Source organism: Canis aureus, chromosome 5 (genome assembly GCF_053574225.1).
Source record: "Canis aureus isolate CA01 chromosome 5, VMU_Caureus_v.1.0, whole genome shotgun sequence".
NCBI classification, from domain to species: Eukaryota; Metazoa; Chordata; class Mammalia; order Carnivora; family Canidae; genus Canis; species Canis aureus.
This window is the reverse complement of record NC_135615.1, coordinates 41356851-41382865: the sequence shown is the minus strand read 5'-3', so window position 1 is coordinate 41382865 and position 26015 is coordinate 41356851. Positions and strand designations below refer to the sequence as shown.

The 26015-nt window shown below is 36.9% G+C and overlaps 1 protein-coding gene across 3 annotated transcripts in view; it reads left to right on the top strand.

Annotated features, from left to right (window-relative positions):
- Positions 1 to 26015, top strand: part of LARS1 (leucyl-tRNA synthetase 1) — a 75232-nt gene that overhangs the window by 15217 nt on the left and 34000 nt on the right. For all 3 annotated transcript variants that reach the window (XM_077897725.1, XM_077897723.1, XM_077897724.1), the window contains 17 exons: positions 3113 to 3274; positions 3829 to 3941; positions 4766 to 4829; positions 6979 to 7046; positions 7152 to 7377; positions 10345 to 10432; positions 10515 to 10591; positions 13316 to 13369; positions 14301 to 14441; positions 16219 to 16296; positions 19215 to 19300; positions 19402 to 19467; positions 19569 to 19651; positions 20064 to 20202; positions 20541 to 20753; positions 22695 to 22752; positions 25462 to 25525. In XM_077897725.1, the coding sequence (XP_077753851.1) occupies positions 3113 to 3274; positions 3829 to 3941; positions 4766 to 4829; positions 6979 to 7046; positions 7152 to 7377; positions 10345 to 10432; positions 10515 to 10591; positions 13316 to 13369; positions 14301 to 14441; positions 16219 to 16296; positions 19215 to 19300; positions 19402 to 19467; positions 19569 to 19651; positions 20064 to 20202; positions 20541 to 20753; positions 22695 to 22752; positions 25462 to 25525 (1780 nt within the window). The remainder of the gene's footprint in view (positions 1 to 3112; positions 3275 to 3828; positions 3942 to 4765; positions 4830 to 6978; positions 7047 to 7151; positions 7378 to 10344; positions 10433 to 10514; positions 10592 to 13315; positions 13370 to 14300; positions 14442 to 16218; positions 16297 to 19214; positions 19301 to 19401; positions 19468 to 19568; positions 19652 to 20063; positions 20203 to 20540; positions 20754 to 22694; positions 22753 to 25461; positions 25526 to 26015) is intronic.

Here is a 26015-nt window from a genome sequence, read left to right as displayed (position 1 = left end):
GATCCCCTAGTCTCTTCCATTTCTGTCTTCTATGACTGACACTTTTGGAAACTACTGGTCAGATAATTTATAGAATGTCCCTCAATTTGGGTTTGTCTAATACTTTCTCATGAGTAGATTTAGAGGTGATGTATCCTCTTCAGTGTATCATATCAGTGAGTATACGGTGTTGATATCTTACTATGGGTGATGTTAACTTGATCATTGGGTTTAGGTATTGTCTGTCAGATTTTTCTGTTCTAAGGATTCCATTTTTCCCTTTGATTCATGTATATTTTGAGAGAGATACTTAGAGGCTATGGGAATAATATCTTTTTTTTTTTTAAAGATTTTATTTATTTTGGAGAGGAAGTGAGTGAGAGTAGGGGAGGGGAGAGGGACAGAGGGAGGAAGAGAGAGAATCCCAAGCAGACTCCCTGCTGAGCACAGAGCCCACTGCTAGGTTCAGTCTTAGGACCCTGAGACCATGACTGAGCCAAAATCAAGAGTCAGATGCTTAACTGACTGAGCCAGCCAGGTGCCCCTGGAAATAATATCTTCTTTTTAAATATTTTCTCATTAATTTAGCATTCCTCAGTGGATCTTGCCTGCAACAGTTATAACTGTATTGCTCTAATGGTGATTTTCCATTTCCCTCATTCCTTCTATATTCTCTAGAATTCTTCTGAAAGGAATAGTTATCCTTTCTTCCCCAACTTACTTATTTATTCAGTCTTCTTTTTACTATCTGCATGGAATCATGCATGTTTATTTTATTCTTTGAGATATACTCTAGTATTATCTGGTGTTTTGGGGGATTGTTATTGTTTTTTTTTTAATTTTTTAATTTATTTATGGTAGTCACAGAGAGAGAGAGAGAAAGAGGCAGAGACATAGGCAGAGGGAGAAGCAGGCTCCATGCACCGGGAGCCCGACGTGGGATTCGATCCCGGGTCTCCAGGATCGCGCCCTGGGCCAAAGACAGGCACTAAACCGCTGCGCCACCCAGGGATCCCGGGGATTGTTATTGTTAGTGCTCAATTTGCTCTGGTTTTGGCCATTGAGAGTCTTTTAGGTAGGTTCTTATGTCCATCTGACATGCTCTCATCTTTTTTCTTTTCTTTTTTAAGTACTTTATAATTTCCTGTACCCAACATACTCCATGTTTATCTTGTGTTTTCCCTGTGACAGTCCTGGAATCAACCATTTATCCATAGAATCTGGTTTCCTCTTATTGAGAAATGATACTTAGAAATAAGTTCCAAATACTAAATACACTCATTGTCTGTAGTCCCTCTCAATAGAAGGAGCAAGGGAATATCTATCTATCTATATCTATATCTATATCTATATCTATATCTATATAAAATAATATAATAATCCTGATAACCCACATATATGCACCTGCCTATATTTCTTTACCTATCTCTATGTACATTTAAAAAGTTGATACTACAAGGTGCCTGGCTGGCTCATTTGGTAGAACATGTGATTCTTGATGTTGGGGTGGTGAGTTTGAGCCCCTCAGTGGGAGTAAAGTTTACCTTAAAATTTTTTTTTATACTGATATAACGCTGGCTCCATGTTAGCACCATGGGGCTCATTTTAGCTTTCAACCTTTGCTTATTTGTAACTTCTTTCTCCAACAGTGAGAAACCTGGCTGTCATTATTTATAGTACGTAATTTGTTCAATCCTAGTCTACTAGTAGTTTCCGAATTGCTAACCCATACTCCTGAGAGAAATAGTTTTACCAATGAAAGTAATGTTCATATATACTTTTTGTCTACTTTTTGTCCTTAGAATCTAGTCAACACATTCTTTTCCAAAGTTACTTCTTTCTTTCTTTCTTTTTTTTTTTTTTGAGTAAGCTTTCCATCCAGCATGGGGCTCAAAGTCATGGTCTTGAGATCCAGAGTTGCATGTTTTACCAACTAACCCAGCCAGACACCCCCCATAGTTATTTTTCAAGCTCCTTTCTTTTTTACCCACTTCAAAGTATAGTTGTAGCATATATTTATAATACTGTTAGACATTTGTCACAGTCTGCAATTTATCTTTGATTCCTCCAACATCCTGGCTGATTTTTTTAAACAAGTGTATATACAGTAAAATTCACTCTTTATAGTAGATAGCTGTGTTGGTTTGACACAGTCCTGTTTGTAGCACCGCAATACCATACACAGCAGTTCTATCACCTCCAAAATTCCTTGCCCTGCTTTTTTATAGTTTTGTTTTTTTTTTAAAGATTTATTTATTTATTTTAGAGAGAGAGAAAGAGAGAGTGTGCATGCAGGGGGGTAAGGGTGGGATGGACAGAGGGAGAGAAAAAAATCTTAAGCTGACTCCTTGCTGAACACAAAGCTGGGTATAGGGCTTGATCCTACAACTCTGAGACCATGACCTGACCTGAAATCAAGAGTTGGATGCTTAACTGAGCCACTCAGGTGCCCCTCCTTTTTTTTTTTTTTTTTTTTTTTAAAGATTTTGTCTATTTATTTTAGAGAGAGAGAGACTGAACATGAACAAGGGGAGGAGCAGAGGGAGAGGGACAGGAAGACTCTTCACACTGAGCTCAGAACCCAATGCAGGGCTCCATCCCACAACCCCAAGATCATGAACCTAGCCAAAACCAAAGCCAAGAGTTGGTCGCTTAACTAGCTGAGCCAACCATTTTTGTAGTTTCATATTTTTTTTAATGGTTTTTATAGTTTTATAGTTCAACTCTTTTACCTACCTGCATCCCCTACATTTGGTTGCCTTTTTGATATTGGTAAATAGTTGAAAAGAACAATACTCTTGTTAGTAGCTTATTCATAACTAAAAAAAGGTACATGTGGTGTTAGGAAAAAGAAAATGGAGATTGGTGCTGACATCTTATGTTTGATGATAATTCCTTATGGTTCCAATGGCTTAGTTATTTCTCATGTCAGAGTCTTAGTATCATATTATATGGTTTGGCAGACAAAATAGTACATCTGAATCCTTTAGTATTCTGACATACCAACAGCATGTTTTAGAATTTAAAAATTACCAAATGGAATTATTCACTTAAAATTATTGTGGTCCTGGAATTTGCTAACTAGTTGTTGGTTGGTCCTTGATGGAAGTTTGTTTTTACTGGTTATTTTCAGAGTAAGGCTGCTGCTAAAGCTGGATCTTCTAAATATCAGTGGGGCATTATGAAATCCCTTGGTCTGTCTGATGAAGAGATAGTTAAATTTTCTGAAGCAGAACATTGGCTTGATTATTTCCCACCACTGGCTATTCAGGATTTGAAGAGAATGGGTTTGAAGGTATGTCCATCATCCCCATAGTTTAATAAAATATGAAGACACATTTGTGTTTATGATTATATTAGATTTGGACCACCTCTTAATTTAGAATAATGTGTTCCACCTCTGTTGCACTAATGAATTAGTATTGTTCTTGTTATGGGCCTGATGTAAATAGTAAAGTACTTTATTATTTGTTGCATTGGAATATGTTTTAATATATTAGCTATTGGTAGAAGGGAATTCTGTTCAAAGAATATGAAGTAGCCAAAGTTTAGCTTGTATATTAGGACTATATAAAGGTATTATTTAAGTGTTCTTTCTTAATTTATTATAATTCCTATACTTGTTATATGAATATGTATGTTTAAAAACTGACAAATTAAACACAAGTTAATATAGTTGTAATCTATATTTAATAGGTGGAACCTGAAAATTGTTTTCCTTTTAATATCTGATATAAATGTAGGCTGGAAAAAAGAAGAGTCGAAAAGTAAATAATTGGGTCAGTGGGAATTCTTATTCATAGAGATATACACGTTTCTCAAAAATACCTTTTATTTTCTCTCCTATAGGTAGACTGGCGTCGTTCCTTCATCACCACTGATGTTAATCCTTACTATGATTCATTTGTCAGGTGGCAGTTTTTAACGTTAAGAGAAAGAAACAAAATAAAATTTGGGAAGCGGTACGTTTGTTGTCCTTTGGTGTAATACAGCAAAAATCATATAATTCTTGGATTGTAATTCAGTGCTTGTTCGATAGCTTTCTTTTTCCCATTATCCTTTCTCTTTTTATTTTTCCTTTTTGTTCTCTTGTCTTCTTTGTTTTCCCTTTTGTCTTACCAATGTTTTAATGTTTCTGAGCTGCTTAGTATTTATGACAAATAAAGACAGGGATAATAGGAGTGTTTTGTTTTTTTTTTTAAGATTTTATTTATTTATTCATGAGAGACACAGAGAGAGAGGCAGAGACACAGGCAGAGGGAGAAGGAGACTCCATTCAGGGAGCCTAATGTGGGATTTGATCATGAGTCTCCAGGATCACACCCTGGGCTGAAGGCAGGCGCTAAACCGCTAAGCCTCCCAGCCTGCCCAGGAGTGTTGGTTTTATGATCTTCCTAAAGATTCTGTTCAGCATTTCCAGTCAAGCACAAAAATAATTTTATTTATGTGTTGGTTTATCTTTTTTTTCCTATAAATTAAGATTCTTCCTTGATTCTGTGGATTAATTAAAAGGGACTGGTATTTCATAATTGAAATTATATTTTATAATTTTTTGTTTCATACCACAACACCAAGATTGGTATATATTTTTCAGGGGTATGACCTTTGATGAAGGTAGGAAGCTTTCAATAAATATCTAGGCTGGCAACTACTCAAAAAGCATATATAATCGATGCAGACATTTGTTCAGTTAGAAGTTTTAGTTAGAAGAAATATTGTAAGATATTAGCAACAAAGGCAAATATGTTAGGATAAATAATATTTGTCACTTACTATTTATTTTTAGGTATACCATTTATTCTCCAAAAGATGGACAGCCTTGCATGGATCATGACAGGCAAACTGGAGAGGTAATTATCTGTGACATAGAGCAGCTGTGAATTATAATAATTCTTAATATGGCCATAGAGTTTATAGAATAGATCAGGAACCTAAAAATAATTTTATTCTAGTGCTGAAGTGTATTCCAGGGGCTGTGAAGAGGGAGGCAAAATGTCCCCTTAGGTGTCTGTGTCTTGTCTAGGACAAGACTCCAAGAGCCGTGCTAGGACCAGCTGTATATGCTTGTGATAGAAAAGTACATTCTTGAGCTTTACCCCCAGATTGCTAAATCAGTATCTCTGGGGTAGAGTCACAAATCTATCTCTTATAAGCTCTCAGTATGATTCACTTGCAGGCTAATGTTTGAGAAGCACTGCCTGAAGTATATACTGCTCTAAAATGAGAGCATGGGGAAGATAATGAGATGTGTGGCTAACTGATAGACGCAAACAAATTCCATTTATACTTGTTTGGATCATGTGCCTACTTGCTTATTTCCAAAGTACTTCTAGTCATGCATGACATCATTTCATTCTTCGTTCCTGTAAGACACATTAGTAGCATTATTCCTTGTAATACTTAGTGATTTGCCTAAATCCGTGGCACAGTGAATCAGCAACAGTGCCAGAATCTGACCTTAGAATTCCCTATGAGTGCATCTTCCTTTATTACCATATCTGAATGTATTTGTAGTCTAGTGACTACTTTTCAAAGTCAGCTTTCAATTATGATGTAACTTACCTAATAGAAGTGAGAGTTGATCAAAATTTTGAATTCAGAAGACCCATTTTATTGACTCTATTAAGTTTTAATGTAGTCAACACCACAGCAGTATCCTAAATATGACACAATAGTATGTCATAGTTTTTCTTTTTTTTTTTAAAGATTTATTTATTTATTCATAGAGACAGAGAAAGATAGAGAGAGAGAGGCAGAGACACAGGCAGAGGGAGAAGCAGGCACCATGCAGAGAGCCTGACGTGGGATTTGATCCAGGGTCTCCAGGATCACACCCTGGGCTGCAGGCGGCACTAAACCGCTGCGCCACCGGGGCTGCCCTGTCATAGTTTTTCAAAGCATTTTCTTGTTCATTGTCTTATGTGCTCCTCAGGATATCCTGTGTGAGTCACAGTACAATTATTTTACAGATGAAGAAATGAAGGCTTAGAGAGATTGTGATTCCCTCGGGTCAAGCCATTAGTAATGGCCTAGAGTAGGTTTTAAAAAAATTTTTTTAAGATTTTATTTATTTATTTGACAGAGAGAGCACAAGCAGAGGGAGCAGCAGATAAATGGGGAGAAGCAGACTCCCCACTGAGTAGGGAGCTCAACACAGGGCTCGATCCCAGGACCCTGAAGTCGTGACCTGAGCCAGAGGCAGAGGCTTAACCGACTGAGCCATCCAGACGCTCCTAGGCTAGGTTTTGAATGCACATCATCTGACCCTTAGTCCATTGTATTTCTTTGATGCCTGTTCTGTGGGATTGTTCAATTACATATTCTGACTCCCATTTTTGGTAAACATTGTTTTGGGTGATTACTCTAAGTCATTTTTCCCCCCCTGTCCTCTTAGCAATCTGTTTTTTCTTAAGTAGTGTCTGGGCCTCCTTTACCAGTTCTGATGTCATGTGAGGTGTGAGGGTGGTCTTTCAAGTCACTTCTTTTTTTTTTTTTTTTAATTAATTAATTTGAGAGAGCACGAGTGCATGGGGCAGGGGTAGGGGGGCAGAGTGAGAGGGAGAAGTAGAGGGATCATGACATGGCCTGAGCCGAAGGTAGCCACTTAATCGACTGAGCTACCTAGGCACCTCTTTCAAGTCACTTCTTATACATTAGACTTTTATTTTTTAAAAAATATTTTATTTATTCATTAGAGAGAGAGAGAGAGGGATTCCCCATTGACCAGGAGCCTGAGTTGGGGCTTGATCCCAGGACTCCGAGATCATGACCTGAGCCAAAGGCACACGTTTAACCATCTGAGTCACCCACGCGCTTCCATATTCGACTTTTATGTGAATATAGTCAGCTCCCTGCCAGCAATCTCCTCATTAGGAGAAAGAATTATTCTAACAATGCAAGAATCCATCTAAAAAATTTGAATCGGATCTCTCACATAGATTAGTGGGTTTAATCCAAGTCTTTTTTTCCTCTCAAAATTTTTTTTGTTGATTTGTTTAGGGTGTGGGACCTCAGGAATATACTTTAATCAAGTTGAAAGTGCTTGAGCCGTACCCATCCAAATTAAGGTAGGTTGCCAAAGAGTTAATGCTTTATCTTTTTGAAATAACAGATGTGATAGAATCCACTTTTTTTTTTTTTTTTTGCATCAACATATATTTTTTTCTTCTTAGTGGCCTGAAAGGGAAAAACATCTTCTTGGTAGCTGCTACTCTCAGACCTGAGACCATGTTTGGACAGACCAACTGTTGGGTTCGCCCTGATATGAAATACATTGGGTTTGAGACAGTGAATGGTGATATATTCATTTGCACCCAAAGAGCTGCCAGGAATATGTCATACCAGGGCTTTACCAAACACAATGGAGTGGTGCCTGTTGTTAAGGAATTAATGGGAGAGGTGAGTCGAGTAGCACATTTTTTATTTTAGTGCTTAAATTTAGAGGAAAATTTCAACTATGACTTAAGGAAAGAATATTGAATAAATCTTTTTAATGGAGGTATACATATAATGCAATGTGTAAATCCTAAGTTTTGTATTTTGGTGCATTTTTATACATGTGTACACTCATTCAGGCACCACCCAAATCAAGATATAGAACAGTTCCAGTAGTCCAGAAAGTGCTTCCTTTTCTATCTTATTGTCAGTACTCACCCCTCTCCTGCAAAAGTAACCCCGGCTCTGATTTTAGTCACTAAAGATGAGTTGCTTTCTTGAACTTTTGGTAGTAGAATTATATAATCTGTACTCTTTTGTGCCTGGCTTCTTTTGCTCAGATTATATCTTTGAGATTCATGCATGTTGTGTGGTTTTGTTCTTTCTTTTTGCTGTGGAGTATTCATTGTGTAACTATATCATAGCATTTTTGAATCTTATGTTTTAGTTCAGTAACTTCTGGTTGAAAAATATAGACAGTTCTCCCTAAGAGATTTAATAGCTGCAGTAGAATATAATTACCTGCATTCCTGGTATAGAATTGCAACCATTTTTTTCTGAAGAATCTTGGTTGATGGTAACTAAATCTGGATAATTACACAGCTTTTATCCTTACAGTTTATTTATTTATCAGTAATTCAGAGTTTATTTTATTCCCTTTAGTGAATGCTGACCTTAGGTATCTTAATAAATAACATTTTATTTATTTATCTTAAAAATATTTATTTTTAAAAAATATTTTATTTATTTATTTGAGACAGAGAGCAAGCATGAGCATGAGAGGCAGAGGGAGAAGGGGAGAGGGAGAGTCTTGAGTAGGCTCTTTACTGAGCGGAGCCTGATGTGGACCTTGAGATCACAACCTGACCCAAAACCAAGAGTCAGAGTTTTTTTATTTATTTTTTCATGAGACACAAGGAGAGAGAGAGGGAGAGACACAGGCAGAGGGAGAAGCAGGCTCCATGCAGGGAGCTGGACGTGGGACTTGATCCTGGGTCTCCAGGATCTCACCCTGGGCTGAAGGCGGCACTAAACCGCTGAACCACCCGGGCTGCCCAAGAGTCAGACTTCTTTAAGATTTTATTTATTTATTCATGAGACATACACACACAACACACACACACACACACACACACACACACACACACACACACACACACAGATAGAGACACAGGCAGAGGGAGAAGCAGGCTCCATGCAGGGAGCCTGACATGGGACTCGATCCCAGGTCTCCAGGATCACACCCCAGGCTGAAGGCAGCACTAAACCGCTGAGCCACCAGGGCTGCCCAAGAGTCAGACTTTTAACTGACTGAGCCACCCAGGTGCCCCAATAAATAACATTCCAAAAAAAAAAGATGAGTAGAATATTATCTCAGTTCTTTTGAATTGAACTTTTATTTCTTGCTTATTTTGTAAACTTACTTTTGGACTAGATTGTTACACATTCGTAGGACTCAAAATTAGAAAGACAAAAATATATAAAATATATCCCTAGTCACTCAGTTTCCCCTTCCATAGGCATTCACTAAAATTACTGTTTTATATATCCTTCCAGAAATATTTCACATACCTATGAGGAAATGTCTGTGTATATATTATTTCTCCCTCTTTTTATTTTTATTTATTTTTAAAAGATTTATTTATTTGAGGGGAAGCAGGGTAAAGGCAGAGGGGGAGAGAGAATCTCAAGCAGACATACCACTGAGCACAGAGGCTGACTCAGGCTCAGCCCTACCACCCCGACATCATGATCTGAGTCAAAATCAAGAGTCAGATGCATAACTGAGCCGCCCAGGTGCCCCTCTCTCTTTTTAATACACAAATGGCGTGTACATTATCACATTGTTCTGTATCTTGCTTTCTTTTTTACTTAGTTAATTCTTGGTATTTGCCTTATCAGCACAGAACTTCCTTGTATCTTATGTTTTCTAGCCATGTAGTATTCCGTTGTTTGGCACTACCATAGCTTATTTAACCATTCTCTATAATGAATATTTGAGTAGTTTCCTGTCTTTTTCTTTGATAAGCAGTGCTGCTACATCCCATTAGTTCCTGATGATGGAGTTGTGTCTGAGATGTTTTTAGGAATAGTGTGAATAACACAAACTTTTTCTGTTCCTAGTGCATTTTTTTTCCATGTAAATGTAAGCAGATTCTGGAGTGGCTGGTATAAATTAAAAAATAGCTTGCAGCCCTTAAGATTGTTCTGATCATTAGCCTTCACCTGTGTGACTATAAGTTCCATAAAAGCAGCTTCTTTATGAATAAAGCAGATGGGTGGGAACTGTGTGGAATTGAAAAGTACATTCCATGGACCAACAAGCACTGCAAGCTCTTTGTTGCCATTCTGAAAGTGTGGCTTCAGTATTGTTGAATCTTTGAAAAAAAAATTTTTTTTTAAGAGAAAGTGGTTATATCCTTTTCATTCATTTCATCTTCCTAATCATTGTTTTAAACATACAGTATTTTGTTGATATCTCATATTTTGTTAAGTGATTTTTTTATCATTTAAAGATTTACCTATCATCAGGTTTTGCCATTGTAGTTAACACTGCACTTGGACAGACTTCTCAAAGAAAAAAAGTTATTTTTTCCTTTGAGGTAAATTCCTAGGATTGGATTGCTGGCTCCAAGTGATGTAAACATTTTTGTATCTTTCGCTATCATTCCTATATTGTTTTCCTCAAGTTGTACAATGTCACAAGCAATGCATTTGTGTACTAATTTCCTCACAACCTCACTACATCACATTTGGGTATCGTAATTTTTTGTGACTATTTATATAGTTTAGTATGTATAAAGGAAGGAGTTTTGTTTTGATTCCTGTATTTTTGAATACTAGCTTCTCAGGGGCTTAAAAGTATTACTTTTCGATTTTAATGGTTAAAGCAAGTTTTTTCACCTTTTTGCTGATCTTTTTGTTGCACAGGAAATTCTTGGTGCATCACTTTCTGCACCTTTAACATCTTATACGGTGGTCTATGTTCTTCCAATGCTCACCATTAAGGAGGATAAAGGTAAAGAGTTTCTTTCTTTCTAGAAATACTTTGGTAATTGCATTCTGGTTGTATTAATTCATTCCACACTTTCTTTTATAAGGTACTGGCGTGGTCACAAGTGTTCCTTCTGACTCCCCCGATGATTTTGCTGCCCTCAGAGATCTGAAGAAAAAGCAAGTGAGTATCTGAGTTTCATGTTCTTATTTCTTCTTCATCATCTAATTAGATACTGCTGAACTAACTATGAAATTAGGCTAAAAAGCTATCATGGATCTTTGAACTATTATCTCTGCTTTGATTCTTGATGTTTATGTTTTCCTTTGTTTTGAATATTAAGTAGAGTATTTCACAGAACCTTTTTCTTTAAAGACTTCTAGAGCATTTTAAGTTTACAGTAAAATTGAGAGGGAGGTACAGAGATTCCCCGATTACTCCCTGCCCCCACACATGCACTGCCTCCTCCATTATCAAAATCCCCAGCAGAAGGATACATTTGTTACCAAGATGAACCTGCATTGATATGTCATAATCCTCCAGACTCCATAGTTTACCTTAGAGTTCACTCTTGGTGGTCTAATGTTCTTTGGGTTTGGACAACTGTATAATGACACAGATTCATCATTGTAATATCATAGAGTATTTTCATTGCCCTAAATATCCCATAGTGCTTTCTGTTCATCTCTCTCCCTTGTGACCCTGGCCATCACTGATTGTTTTACTGCCTCCACAGTTTTACCTTTTCTGAAAAGTCATGTAGTTGGAGTCATACAGTGTGTAGCCTTCTCAGATTGGCTTCTTTGAACTAGTCATATTCATTTAAGGTTTCTCTGTGTCTTTTTAATAGCTTGATTGCTCATTTCTTTTTAGCGCTGAATAATATTCTGTTATCTGGATATACTACAGTTTATCCATTCATCTCCTGAAGGACCTCTGGGTTGCTAATAAGCACTGGTAATTTTGAGTAAAACTGCTATATACATCCGTATGTGGGGTCTATTTCTGGTCTGTGTTGTTTCACTCAACTATTTGTCTCTTCCTTTGCCAGTACTACACTGTGTTGATTATGTAAGTGTATAAGTAAATCTTCAAGTCAGAAGCCAGCTTTCCTCTTCAATATTGAGTTGACTATTTTGGGTCTTTTGCCTCTCTGTATACACTTTGCAGTCAGTTAAAAAAAATTTTTTTTAAAATTTATTTATGATAGAGAGAGAGAGAGAGAGAGAGGCAGAGACACAGGCAGAGGGAGAAGCAGGCTCCATGCAGGGAGCCTGACATGGGACTCGATCCCGGGTCTCCCAGGGTTACGCCCTGGGCTGAAGGCAGGCGCTAAACCGTTGTGCCACCCGGGCTGCCCTGCAGTCAGTTTGTTGATATTCACAAAATAGTTTGATAGGACTTTGATTGAGATTACATTGAATCTGTAGGTAAGTCAAGAATTGATATCTTGACAATACTGAGTCTTCTAGTCCACGAACTGATGTCTCAGTCCATTTATTTAGTTCTTTGATTCTGTTCACAGAGTTGTGTGGTTTTTCTCATATGGATCTTCTGTATGTATTATTACCTTTGTACCTAAGTATTTGGTTTTGGGGGGTGCTAATATAAATGGTATTGTGCTTTTAATTTTGAATTCCACTTATTCATTCCTAATACATAGAAATGCAACTAACTTTTGTATAATTAACTGTGTATCCTGCAATCTCGCTATAATTGTCTCTTAGTTCCAGGAGTTTTTTTCCCTTGATTCCTTTGGATTTTCTACATAGATGTTCAGTCCATCTTTGAACAAAGATAATTTTATGCCTTCCTTCCCATCTGTATATCTCTTATTTTATTTTCTTCCCTTATTGAGTTAGCAAGGACATTCAGAACGGTATTGAAAAGAAGTGATGAAAGGAGACATCCTTGTCTCATATCTGATCTTAGTGGAAAAGCTTCAAGTTTCTCATCATTAAGTATAATGTTAGCTGTAGATATTTTGTAGATAGTCTTTAACAAGTTTAGAAGGTCTGCATCTGTTCCTGTTTATTAGGAGTTTTTATCATGAATGGGTATTGGGTTTTTTCAAATACTTTTCGTGTGTCTGTTGATAGGATCATGTGATTTTTCTGTTCTAATCTGTTTGATAGGTTTCATAAAACTTAAAAAAAAAGTTTTCTGATGTTCACATTTTCATTGCAACCCAGAATATGAACCTCATTTTCATTGGGTTGTGTGTGTGTATGTGTGTGTGTGTGTGCGCGCGCGCGTGTGTGTAAATTTTGCTTTTGGCTTATTATTTCATCACTTAAGCCATTTACTCTAACTTAAACTGTTGAGTTTTATTTTTATTATTTTTTAAAGATTTATTTATTTATGCATGAGAGACACAGACTGAGAGAGAGAGGCAGAGACACAGGCAGAGAGAGAAACAGGCTCCTCACAGGGAGTCAGATGTGGGACTTGATCCCAGATCCCGGGATCACGACCTGAGTTGATGGTAAGTGCCCAACCACTGAGCCACCCAGGCTTCCCAACTATTGAGTTTTTAAAGTCATAGATATACTTGAGATATTTAGTAAAATTTAAAAAAATTCTCTGGGGAACCCTGGGTGGCGCAGCGGTTTCGCGCCTGCCTTTGGCCCGGGGCGCGATCCTGGAGACTCGGGATCAAATCCCACGTTGGGCTCCCAGTGCATGGAGCCTGCTTCTCCCTCTGCCTGTGTCTCTGCCTCTCTCTCTCTCTCTCTCTCTCTCTCTCATAAATAAATAAATAAAAATTAAAAAAAAATTCTCTGAAAAAAAAATTTTCTGTATGGAGGGGAGAATAAATAATTTAAAGAAGTTTTGGAGTTGGCTCTCTCAATGATTATGCCAGTAAAGTGCTGATCATTAGTGTTAATTTGCAAAATTGTTTTGTAGGCCTTACGAGCAAAGTATGGAATTAGAGATGACATGGTCTTGCCATTTGAGCCGGTGAGTACATAGATGACTCAGAATATTCATACCCATCTCTTTATCAGTGAAAAAAAGAGTTACATTTTCCTTGTAACAAAATCAATTGGGGAATAGAAAAATAAGGGAGAGTTTCCATAAGAGTTGCTTCCTTTAATTTGGTACCTGTGATAGCAGTTAAGAGTGAGAGAAAGACCAATAATAAGCTTTTTCTTAGCACCTAGCACCTGTAATTCTGCAACAAACAACTTTCTTAGCATCAGCAATTCTATAGTTGCTTATTTTGCTAGTATGGCCAATTTCCAAACTTCTTTTTTTAGTAATTTATTTATTTGAGAGACAGAACACAGGAGCAGGGGCTGAGGGAGAGGCAGACTTCCTGCTGAGCAGGGAGCCTGACATGGAATTTGATTCCAGGACCCCAGTTAAGGTAGACATTTAACTAACTGAACCACCCAAGTGCCCGGTTTCCAAGCTTCTAAAGACAAAATTTTGTCATATTAGTTATGAATGGTTATGCTTTCATATTAGTACCTGGAGAAGAAAAAAATTTGATCACTAACAAATAACTTTCATGAAGAATCTAGAAGACTTATCATAAACCAGAAATAAGACCATTCATAAATTTAGTTGTTTACATCATTTTCCTAGTTTCAAAATTTATTATTTAGTTAATTATATGCCAGTATAGGGCTGTGAGTTGGAGAAGGTGTGTTCTGTAGTGAAGGATGGACAATTTGGAGGTTGGTGCAGAGAATTTGGATAGTTCCTGTGGGGGGAGTAGGAAGACAAATTCACATCTGGATGTTACTTGATGTGTGGTGCTTCTGTGATGATATATAAAATCTGAAATGACTTGACTGGACAGTAGAGGCAAAATGATTATGCCCCATAGGGCTGTTTTTATGTTCATTCAGTGTGAATAAGTTCCCAACATTGCTGTTCTTTGCAGGTGCCAATCATCGAAATCCCAGGTTTTGGAAATCTTTCTGCTGTAACCATTTGTGATGATTTGAAAGTTCAAAGCCAGAATGACCGAGAAAAACTTGCAGAAGCAAAGGAGAAGTTATATTTAAAAGGGTTTTATGATGGTGTAAGGATTTTTTAGTTTTGCTCCGTGATTTTTTCAATAATTTAGAAAAAAATATGAAAATCCAATATAGTTTCAGCTATATACTGATTTGAGAGAGATTAATATGAGACTGTGTTCTTCTGTTTCCAGATTTCTTTTTTAATCATTTTTTGTCCAAGAGCATTTACAGAAATTATATTTTTATGCCCTCTAGGAATATCTAAGAAATGAGTTTCCTGAGAAGATTATTGAAAGTTAGTTCATATTATTTTGCAGTAAATTCCACAGGTTTATTGCATGTATAATTTCTTGTTCCTTCTTTTGCTCTTTTAATCTAGGAGTTCATATTTTAAATAAGCAGTTTTATTCAGTTCATTAATTTACTCCTTAATGCCTACTAAAAGCCAGGTGAGCACAAAAAACATGTTTAGAACCTCTCTTTTCTCCTTAACTGTGCATATGTTAATATGGCTTACTTTTCCATGGAAAGAACACCAGGCTAGAGAAAGTAAAAATCCAACCAAGTTGCTTGTGACTTGAGGTTGAAATGAAAATTTTTAAGGCTATGAATGAGAATTCATTATTTTTACCTTTACTCTCATTTTTCTAGATAATCAACAAGTGGTTATATGTCTTTTTTGAAGTGACTTAAACATTTTGGGTGATAATAAAAGCCACCACTTAAATAGCACGTTAACTTTTTTAAGTCTCAAAATAACCTTGTGGAATAGACACTATTCCATTTTACAGATAAGGAAATTGAGGCACTAAGGTATTAAGTAATTTACTCAAGATTAGCCAACTAGGTAGCCAGTAGCAGAACTGGTACTCACATTGGGCAGTGTGGTTCTAAGATTTGTGTCTGCCTGCTTGCTTGTTTATTTATTTGAGAGAGAGAGAGAGTGTGTGTGTGCGCATAGGTGTGGTGTGACTGGGTTAGAGGGAGGAGCAGAGGAAGAAGGAGAGAGGGAATCTTAAGAAGGCTCCATGCCAGAGGCCGGGCTCGATCTTACAACCTTGAGATCATGACCAGAGCTGAAATCAAGAGTCAGACACTCAACTGACTTAGCCACCCAGATGCCCCTGGAGTTTGTGCTCTTAACAACTGTACCATAACGATCAATAAGTATAATTTCATAATGGTGAATTAAGTAGGTTATAAAGCATTTTGGCTTGTTAAAGGATTGGGAGATCAAAAAAGATAGAAGCTATTCCAGAGAGAAACAGGAGCCACATAGCTGGAGATAAGAATGTCAGCTAGAAGGGGATTGTGTGGCTTAGATCTGTGACAACAACAAGCAAGCTAATACTTAGCCCTAGAATTAAATTTCCTCACTATGTAAAAGGCAGAGTTGAAAAACAGGCCTTCCTGTAAGGGCCAGGTTTATCATATGGCCAAGCAGAGGAAAATGCTCGCTGGCAACAGGCAGAGTCTAAATGAGGCTGAGCTGCATGCACTCAGTTCATTTTCCCAAAGCCTTCAGGAAAGGTGAGTGAGCATATTGAAATTCTCTCCACATGGAAATCTGAGAAGTGGGAAGGAAGTGAGAGTTCCTTCCTAATCATGTTCATGATAGCTATCCTCGTTACACCAAAAGAAAAACAAGTGTGTTATGAAAATTAGTTGTCTAAGCTATGGCAAAATAAAAACTTAAGATTATAGACATGATAAATTTACACTAAAAATATCTCAGTTGTGGATGTAAATAAATTTAGTTAGGAAAAAGTTTGGAGGGAACATCAAGTAAATTTTAATTGTTTTGTCTGTGTTTTTTCTCCCTGTTTCTCATCTTTTTAGATAATGTTGGTGGATGGATTTAAAGGACAGAAGGTCCAAGATGTAAAGAAGACTATTCAGAAAAAGATGATTGACACTGTAAGTGATAGGTTGTCCTCTGATGGCTGGTTTAGAAGAAAACCTCTTATTTAATAGACTTCACAGTGTTAATTAGTAGTGAGTTCTGTAATAGAACCTGGAGCTGTGTTAAAGATAATTTTGTGGCAGAAACTAGACTTATTTAGCAATTCATTTAACTTGAACATCCCACCTGTAATGTTGAACGTAGTGCTGTAAAGTTGGCATATCAAAGCCAGAGAACTTTAATGATGTTTCCTGGCAGTGGCCATTTGAGATACTGGTAGTTACAGCTCTCTTTGTGTGGTGCTTTGCTTTTTCACTTTCATCCTTCCTTCTATCTTGTGTCTTTCTTTCTAACCTCACTGCATTTGTGTATACTTCTCTACTTCCCATCTTCCTAGCAAAGGTATATGATAACTTTTCTGAGAGCAGTAGTCATTGTGTATATTTCTGAGACGTCACCTGTCTACAGTGAAGTGTACAATGAGAATTTTTCTTCCCCAGCTTTTACCCCTGGCGTTAGTAAAAATTTCTTTCCTTTAAAATGTAATTATTAATATTCCATCCTCAAACTCTACCCTAATTGTTTATTTCTTCTTCTCTTAATACTTTCACACATCAATATGCTATTGGTTCCATCTTGGAGAAAGTTCCCTCAGAACCTTCTGGCCTGTTTTAGTCTGGACTAGTTGCTTACTGTCCTGGTGCACAAATGCCACTTTGGATCTTCCTCCACTATTCCTAAGAATTTCCTTTGTTTCTCTTGAGTTGGAGCTCTTGCTTCCTTGATCCCATGGCTGCTGCTTTATTATTCACTCAACTTTTTCTTCCTATAAATTTTTGTTTGTTAACTGTGTGTTTTTTATATCTGCTATTTGTGAGCATGTGGGAAAATTTTTTTTCTTGCTATGGAAAATCGCAGATTTATAAAAAGTGGAAAGTAATATGATGAATTCCTGTGTATATATTATCTACCTTTGAAATTATCAACTCAGGGCCAGTTTTAAGAGCTTATTTTTGCTATCTGATTGATCCTTTTTTAGGATTCTATTCATTGTTTCATGGATGTGAAATCTTAATCTCTTATTTTTCTGAGGTTGCTGATATTTAAGAGTGAATACAAAGAGGTGATAAGAATCTTTTTGCATGTGAGTAGGGCTTCGCTGGGGGAGATCTAAAAGGGCTGTTTGGAAAAAAAAATTAGAAGGGCTATTTGGGCCTTGGGAAAGCCTTTATGTTAGCCTTGATGTTAGTAAGAGCTTCTTGGATTTGTTAGATTCCTCTCAAAAGATTCTTCTAGTTTCTGGCTTAAAAATTCTAAGCTAACTGAGCATTCTGGGAGTTGAAAAGATTGCTAAGGGAAATACTAATTCCCAGTGTGCTGACTTTCCAGTTAATTCATCTATTTTCAATGTGATACTCATACCCTCAACTTTGGTTTTGGTTGAGTAATTCTGTCATCCTTTCCAGAGAATAAACTTTCATTGTTCTGCTGGCATACGGAGGGGCAGTTGCGTGTCTGTGTAGTGTGGGATTAGGTTATCTGGGGTTCTAACCTCTTCTTTAAAAACTTCAGTTAGTTCTTCTCTCTTCAGCCTCATGTTGCTTCCACTTCCGGAACCATCTTGTATCACAAACTGTTGAGTTTTTTGGAGGTTCTGTAATGCAAATTGGATTACTTTTCACCTTTCTCTCCTGCTGGTTTATGATTCAGCTAGTTTTCTTCAACCTGTTAATGCACTTGTTATTTATCCTGTTTTTTAGTTTCCAAAATTTGATTGATAGTATTTCTTCTTCTATTCTTTTGTATCCGTAAGTTCATGCCATTGGAAAAAAGAAAAACTCTTTGTTGTCATTTCATTGGAATTTTGAGAGGCAGTAGAGTTAAATGTCTGTTTTTAATTTACCATTTTTAAACCAAAGTCCTGGCTATTTAACAGTATGAAGAATTACATTAAAAACACAGAAAAAGAAATAATTTTATAAATAATAACGTTGGATTTATTTTTAAAAATAGCCTGATAAGTTTGGAACCATAATACGATAAGAGATAGTTATATTTGGTAGATGACTAAATTCATGGTTAGTTTTCTAGTGGGCATTTTTCATGACACTATAAATCTGTAGCAGTGACATTTTCTACGTTGAATTTTTGTGCTTCTGTTTTTTTTTTTTTTTTTTTAAAGCAGTGGTTCCATGGTTTTAATTTCATCTTTTTTTTTTTTTTTTTTTTTTTTTTTATTCATGAGAGAGACAGGCAGACACAGGCAGAGGGAGAAGCAGGCTCCATGCAGGGAGCCCTACGTGGGACTCGATCCCGGGACTCGAGGATCGCGCCCTGGGCCAAAGGCAGGCGCTAAACCGCTGAGCCACCCAGGGATCCCCTAATTTCATCTTTTTAAATATATTTTTTTAAATTTTTATTTTTTTATGATAGTCACACACACAGAAAGAGAGAGAGGGGCAGAGACACAGGCAGAGGGAGAAGCAGGCTCCATGCACCGGGAGCCTGACGTGGGATTCGATCCCGGGTCTCCAGGATCGCGCCGTGGGCCAAAGGCAGGCGCGAAACCGCTGCGCCACCCAGGGATCCCCTAAATATTTTTATTCTAACAAGGATAAAATGCTTCCACAAGCAGTCTGACCTCAAACCATTGAATTAGAAACTATTGAACATCTTTCACATTCCACTGAAAAGGAATAATCTATACTTAGGAAAGATGATCCATTGACAAAGATATTCACCTTTTCAAAAGTAAATGTTGTGTAGAAAGAAAGGCAGATAGATGTCTTCTATTGGAAAGAGGGAAAACAATGAAAATGTTAAGTTAAAAAAAAAAAAAGAAAATGTGGAGTTAAAGTTGTTTTTATTATCCCCGAGGAATAGAGACTGACTCAACATAATATCTGATATATATTTGTTTGCTTTTATGTAGGGAGATGCATTTACTTACATGGAACCAGAGAAACAAGTTATGTCCAGATCTTCAGATGAATGTGTTGTGGCGCTGTGCGACCAGTGGTTAGTCTGTATTACAACAAGAAATTTCTTTCAGTCGCTTTACTTATCCTTTGGACTTTTACTCACTATTATTTTTTTACATCAATCTGTCCACTCCCAAGGTACTTGGATTATGGAGAAGAAAATTGGAAAAAACAGACATCCCAGTGCTTGAAAGGCCTGGAAACGTAAGAAGGGAAAAAGGGATGAGGGGAGGGAGAGGAGATGAGAAACATGGAAGATAGTGAAGGCAAAGAAAGAAAGACTCTTTATCTTTTACTCTCTCTAGATTCTGTGAGGAGACCAGGAGGAATTTTGAAGCTACCTTAGGTTGGCTACAAGAGCATGCCTGCTCAAGAACTTACGGTTTAGGTAACACCTACTTCAAATTCTTCAGTTTGAATGACTTTGTCAATTACAGGGCAAATTAACACCTTTACCTTTTTTCCCCTCTTTTCTAGTATTTTTCTCAATTGGAAGTGAGAGGTTTCAGTTAGAGGGGGAGGGGAACTGGCATGTGGTGCTCTACTACCTACCTGGTGATAGACGTGTGCTTGAGTAATTAAACCCATAGCTTTTATGGATTTTTTTTTAATAGAAAGTTTCTAGTACTTTAGCCATTTGATTTTTTATTACCGGTTTATTTTATTAATTATTCAAGCCAATTTGAGACTTTCTTAAATAAGTAGCTTTGTAAATACTATATACCTTGAAAATGTGGATTCTCTAGATGAACTGTCTCTTAAGTTTCTCATGCATTAAATTTCTTCATTTTATCTTGCAGGTACTCGTCTGCCGTGGGATGAGCAGTGGCTGATTGAATCGCTCTCTGATTCCACTATTTACATGGCATTTTACACAGTTGCACACCTCCTGCAGGGGGGTAACTTGCGTGGACAGACAGAGTCTCCACTTGGTATCAGGTTGGTAAATGGATAAGGCAAAAAAAGTGTAGTTGGTTAGCAAGAGATGTGCTCTTTTGATTTACACATTGAAAAAAATTTTTTTAATTGTTTAGTTTTCGTAAGAATTCATTTAGCAGAATTTTGTTAGGATGTTTTACTTTTTTGCTGCCAAACTGAGAAAAAGTAATAAATACCCCCTCTGTTATTGTTACCATCCCGTATTCTTTTTAGAGTCTATTGTTATTTGTTACCGTAACTATGTTAAGAAAGAGATTCCCACTTCATGATTAGATGAAAATATTCTCTTTCAAAGAAATTATCTCTATATTTTGTTGTTTGTTTTATTTTTAACACAGACCGCAACAGATGACCAGGGAGGTTTGGGATTATGTTTTCTTCAAGGAGGCTCCATTTCCTAAGACTCAGATCCCAAAGGAAAAATTAGATCAGTTAAAGCAGGAATTTGAGTTCTGGTATCCTGTGGATCTCCGAGTCTCTGGAAAGGATCTTGTTCCAAATCATCTCTCATATTACCTTTATAATCATGTGGCAATGTGGCCAGAACAAAGGTGAGTACCTAAAAAGATATAGACTAAATTTATGGCTTATGGCTTCAAATATTTAAAAAGTTATTGTGCAAGGTATAGTTAGGTTTGGCAGTTGCCTTCTTTTTCCTCTGTTAAATGTCTATTGAAGCAGAAAGCACACCTTCTATCAGTTATATCCAGAAATCCTCATACTTACCTTAGGCTCGCCGAAGCACATTTCAGGTACCTTGACAGCCTTTCAGTACTTTACTTGACCTATTTTGTGACTCATTTGACCTCTTAGGTGCAGAAATAAAGGTGATTTAAGACAGAGCCTAGAACATTAGAATTGGAAGGAAACATCCTTCTAGAGCTGAGAGCCCCAAGGTTACAGCATTACTTGGTACCTGTATTCCTTTTTTTTTGAGAGAGTGAGCATAGGATGCAGGGACAGAGTGAGTAGTGAGAGAATATTAAGCCAGCTGCAAACCCAGCACAGAGCCTGACACAGGGCTCCATCCCATGACTCTGAGATCATGGCCTGAGCCAAAACCAAGAGTCAGATGCTTAAGTGATTGAGCCACCCAGGTGCCCCTGGTGGTGGTATTCTGCCTAGAGTCTAAATCTAAGAGGCATTTTTAATCCTGTGTGCTCAAAAACAATCCTCCTATCATCTTCCCTCTTGATCCAGATATGTCTCTGTGCCTTTTCTTCCAGCCTCTCAAATAGCTGATAAAACAGACCCCTCCGTCTGTTCAAATTTTATTTCATATCACCAAAACAATCTCATGTGACTTCTTATACTTAGAATGAGATTGCATTTTCTTTCTCAAGAATGAAAGGAAAGTTTTGAAGTAGAGGAATAAAATGAATCTGATGTGGTTCTTGTTATCCATTTATTTTGTTGTTGTTGAAAATCTATTTCGGAGGAGTTGGATATCGCAGAAATACTTGTTGGTGATATAGTTAAGTCTTCATCCCTTTGCATCAAGGGTTTTTTTTTTTTTTTATTGCATCAAGGTTTGACATGTATTAGGTTTTCATTTAGGTTTTACTTATAAGTAACTAATAACATGAAATACTTGTAAGTAAAAAAAAAAAAAAAGAAATACTTGTAAGTAATAATTATCAATAACATCACGCACAGTTTTAATCACTTATAGCGACTCATTTAATTTGCACTACAACTTTTCAAGGAAGGTCTCTGATGTCCTCGTTTTACAGACAACGAAACTTACTGAGGCATAGAGAGCTCAGATAATTCACCCTGAGTTGCTCTCAATGACTGTCCTCACATAATCTCATTGCTAGAATGATAAGTGGTCATGTACATAGTTCAGAAATTCAAACAGTTCATAAAAGAAAAATGTAAAAGGCGAACTTTTACCCTTGCCACCACATCACTCTACTTCCCGTAGGTAATCCCTCCTACTGCTTTCTTATGATTTCTTTTGGATAACATGTTTATGAATAAACGAGCATCAGATATCTTTATTTAAGTAATCTCTCTACCCAGCGTGGTGCTTAAACTCATGGACCCAAGACCAAGAGTTGCTTGCTCTTGAGATTGAGCCAGCCAGGTGCCCCATACTTATTTATTTTTTAATTTATCAAAGATGCCACATTGTAGACACTTTTCTTCCCCATGTAATATTTTAATATATGTGCTGCCGAAGCGAGCACTTCCCCATGTAATAGTAAAGTTTTAAAAATCTGTTTATATCCACACATCTAGCCCTGCCTGTGTTTTTAAAATAGCCATTACATAGTATTTTAGTGTATACCTGGGCCATAATTTATGTAACCAGTCCTTTGCTAATGGGCAATTCTTGTTTTCATTTGTTTCATGTTATGAACAGGACTCAATACATTTGTACATTTGTCTTAGTAAACTTTTACAAATCGTTAGCATTTACCTCAACTTTTTAAGCTTAAACTGGAAACTTACATTTTGTTTTCTGTCTTAAATGTTTACCTATAAAGTGACAAATGGCCTGCTGCTGTGAGAGCAAATGGACATCTCCTCCTCAACTCTGAGAAGGTAAGAAAGTTTAAAATTCTGCAGAAAACTATTCAAATGTAGGAAGTTGTATTTTTTAAATAAAGAGTATAAAAATCAGTGTTAATCTTCCATTAGAAATGGTTAAGACTACCAGCATAAATTAAGGAGTGAATAAAGTACATAGTATTAACTGGGGGGAGGGACTGAGAAAATCTACTTATTTTTTAACATTTGTATTTAAAATGACAGAAGGTGACACTAATTGACTGGGGGAGAGAGAGGCAGACATGATAAAAAAACATGAGAATCATAGCATTGTGATCCTAGAATATCTTTCTCATTAAGTTGAGAAAATAATTTGGTGGGATTTGTTCCAAACTGTGATCAGCCACTGAATTAAAGTGATAGAATTTTGGAATGTGTAGGATTCATAACTGTTATTTAATGCTTCTTCCCAGGCAGTATAATATATTTCTCTATATTACCCCTGCTTCCAGTATTGTTAAAATTACTAATATATATATATATATACACACACACACACACACTTATATATAGTAGTATATTATATATATGATTTTTTATAGCTATATAAGACTTTATCTCATTAGTCACTATCTTCAATAGGAAGATAGGTTAACTGAGGGGAGGTGATATTACGCAAACCTCATGACAAAGCCCTTGCTTTGCCCCTGTTACGCTTTTGTGAAAAGGGTACCCCTCCTCACTTAAATGGAAAATTAAGTTGCCATGTTATTTATTTCTTAGTACTAATATTTGTAGCAAGTTGATTTTGTTACAATCAGTGAATTTTGCCACAAATGATAGAATATTAATTGGAAAAGAGTATTCTTTGCTATAAATATCTGTCATAATGAAAATAGGTGTATATTTAAACAAATAGCAGCTGGTATGAATTGCAAAATGAAACATCACTTTTAACTGGTGCCCTAATATTGAAAGGAAATAAAAAAGTTCATTGAAAATAATCTCTATATTATTATTATTATTTTTTAAAGATTTTATTTATTTATTCATTCATGAGAGACACAGAGAAAGAGAGGCAGAGACACAGGCAGAGGGAGAAGCAGGCCCCATGCAGGGAGTCCGATGTGGGACTTGATCCTGGGTCTCCAGGATCACGCCCTGGGCCAAAGGCAGGCGCTAAACCACTGAGCCACCCAGGGATCCCCGTAGTCTCTATATTAGACTGAAAAACAGCTCTTTGATTAGAAGCATAGGCTATATATATAGATTTTGTTAGATCAACAAGGACTTTTGATTATTGAACTCACTTTTTACTTTGTAAGGCAAAGTGGCACTATATATATATGTAAAAAAAATATATTTATATATATTTATATATTACTGTATACTGCTATATATATGTAGTGTATATATGTGTATACATGTATGTAAATTGTGTTATGACATTTTCTTTGGTTTCAGTGTTGTACTATACACTGTACTGATTTTATTAGAACTAGGTATTTTATTGCCATGTGATAGAAAACTGGATTATCACCTCTTTGGTATCAGCAAAGTTATGATCAAGATGACAAATTCTTAAGTTGGAAAAATTGGTAGGCTGTGCACAGTGCCTCCTTAGATGTGGTGCCCCCATGTAGAGCACAACTTGAACAACCAAATATTGTGATGCCAGTGAAGTTCCCTAAAACCCTAACTCTGAGAACATATGGTCGTCCATTTGTTTTTGAATGATTCTAATTACTATAAAGCTCTTCTTCTTTTTTTTTTTTAGATTTTATTTATTTGACAGAGAGAGCACACTCGTGCAAAATAGGCAGAGTGGCAGGCAGACAGAGAGAGGGAGAAGCAGGCTTCTCTGTTGAGCAGAGAGCCCAATGTGGGGCTCGATCCCAGGACCCTGGGATCATGACCTGAGCCAGAGTCGGATGCTTAAGCAACTGAGCGACGCAGGTGCTCCTATAAAGCTCTTCTTCATGACCAGCTGACATGTTCCAGTTATAATGGAATCATTATATATGTCTACAGATTCCTAGGGGGCAGTATAGCCTACTGGAAAGAATAGTGCCTGAGTATCAGACTAGAGACCCTGTCCTAGCTCTGTCATTGCCTAGCAGAGTGACCCAGACAAGTCACTATATTAACTGGATTTAAGTTTCTACCTCTGTCAAATTAGTGCAAGATATCTTTTCCTTTCCCTCTTTAATTTTTTTAAGGATATTTATTTATTTGAGAGAGCAAGTGAGAGAGAGTGTGTGTGAGCACACAAGCGGGGGAAGGGTAAAGGGAGAGGGAGAAGCAGACTCCCTGCTATAGGGAGCCTGACTTGAGACTTGATCCCAGGACCCTAGGATCATGTTTTTTTTTTTTTTTTTTTTTTTTTTAAGATTTTTATTTACTTATTCATGAGAGACAGAGAGAGAGAAAGGCAGAGGCACAGAGCACAGAGAGCAGCAGGCTCCTTGCAGGGAGCCCTATGTGGGACTCGATCCCGGGACTCTAGGATCACACCCTGGGCCGAAGACAGGCGCTAAACCGCTGAGCCACCCAGGGATCCCCAGGATCATGTTCTTTCTTTTTTGGAGGGGGGTATCATGTTTTGAGCCAAAGGCAAACACTTAACTGACTGAGCCACCTAGGTACCCCTTTCCCTCTTTAATTTTTTTTTTGTCTTTATCTGATTATGGCTAACCTACTTTGATTTGGTTTATTTTTTATATATGTTCATAATAATGCCTGATCATTGACTTTCCATTTCAGATGTCAAAGTCCACAGGCAACTTCCTCACTTTGACCCAAGCTATCGACAAATTTTCAGCTGATGGTGAGTATACTTTTTTCTTATTGCTGTTGTATAGGGTTTGATTCTCTTCAGATTATGGAAGGCAGGTTAAACTGATTGTTTTACTGCTTTTTTCTTTCACTTTTATCAGTACTTTAAAATATTCACATTTTCTTTTGTGTAATACTTAAAACATAAGAATACTTAAAACATAAGATGTGATCTGCTTAGGAACAAATTGAAGCTAATATTAGAGTCTTTTTAAAAATAAACTCATTGTAATTTCTATCTGGCTTATTTTTAATTTCTTACTACTTCTTAAAGAGTTGGTTTATAGAGATATGACTTTGAAGTTTTTCCAAAGTATTTCCTTCATACTTGATATAAACATAAGTGACTTGAACCTGGGAGCATTCATTTTTTAGAGAACTATTTTCTCCTTGGCCTCAGTACTGTTCCATTTCATCATTCTTTTGTCAAGGGAAGAAATGCGCTGTCTAACCCGCAGGAACCATTCATTTCTTTGGCCATC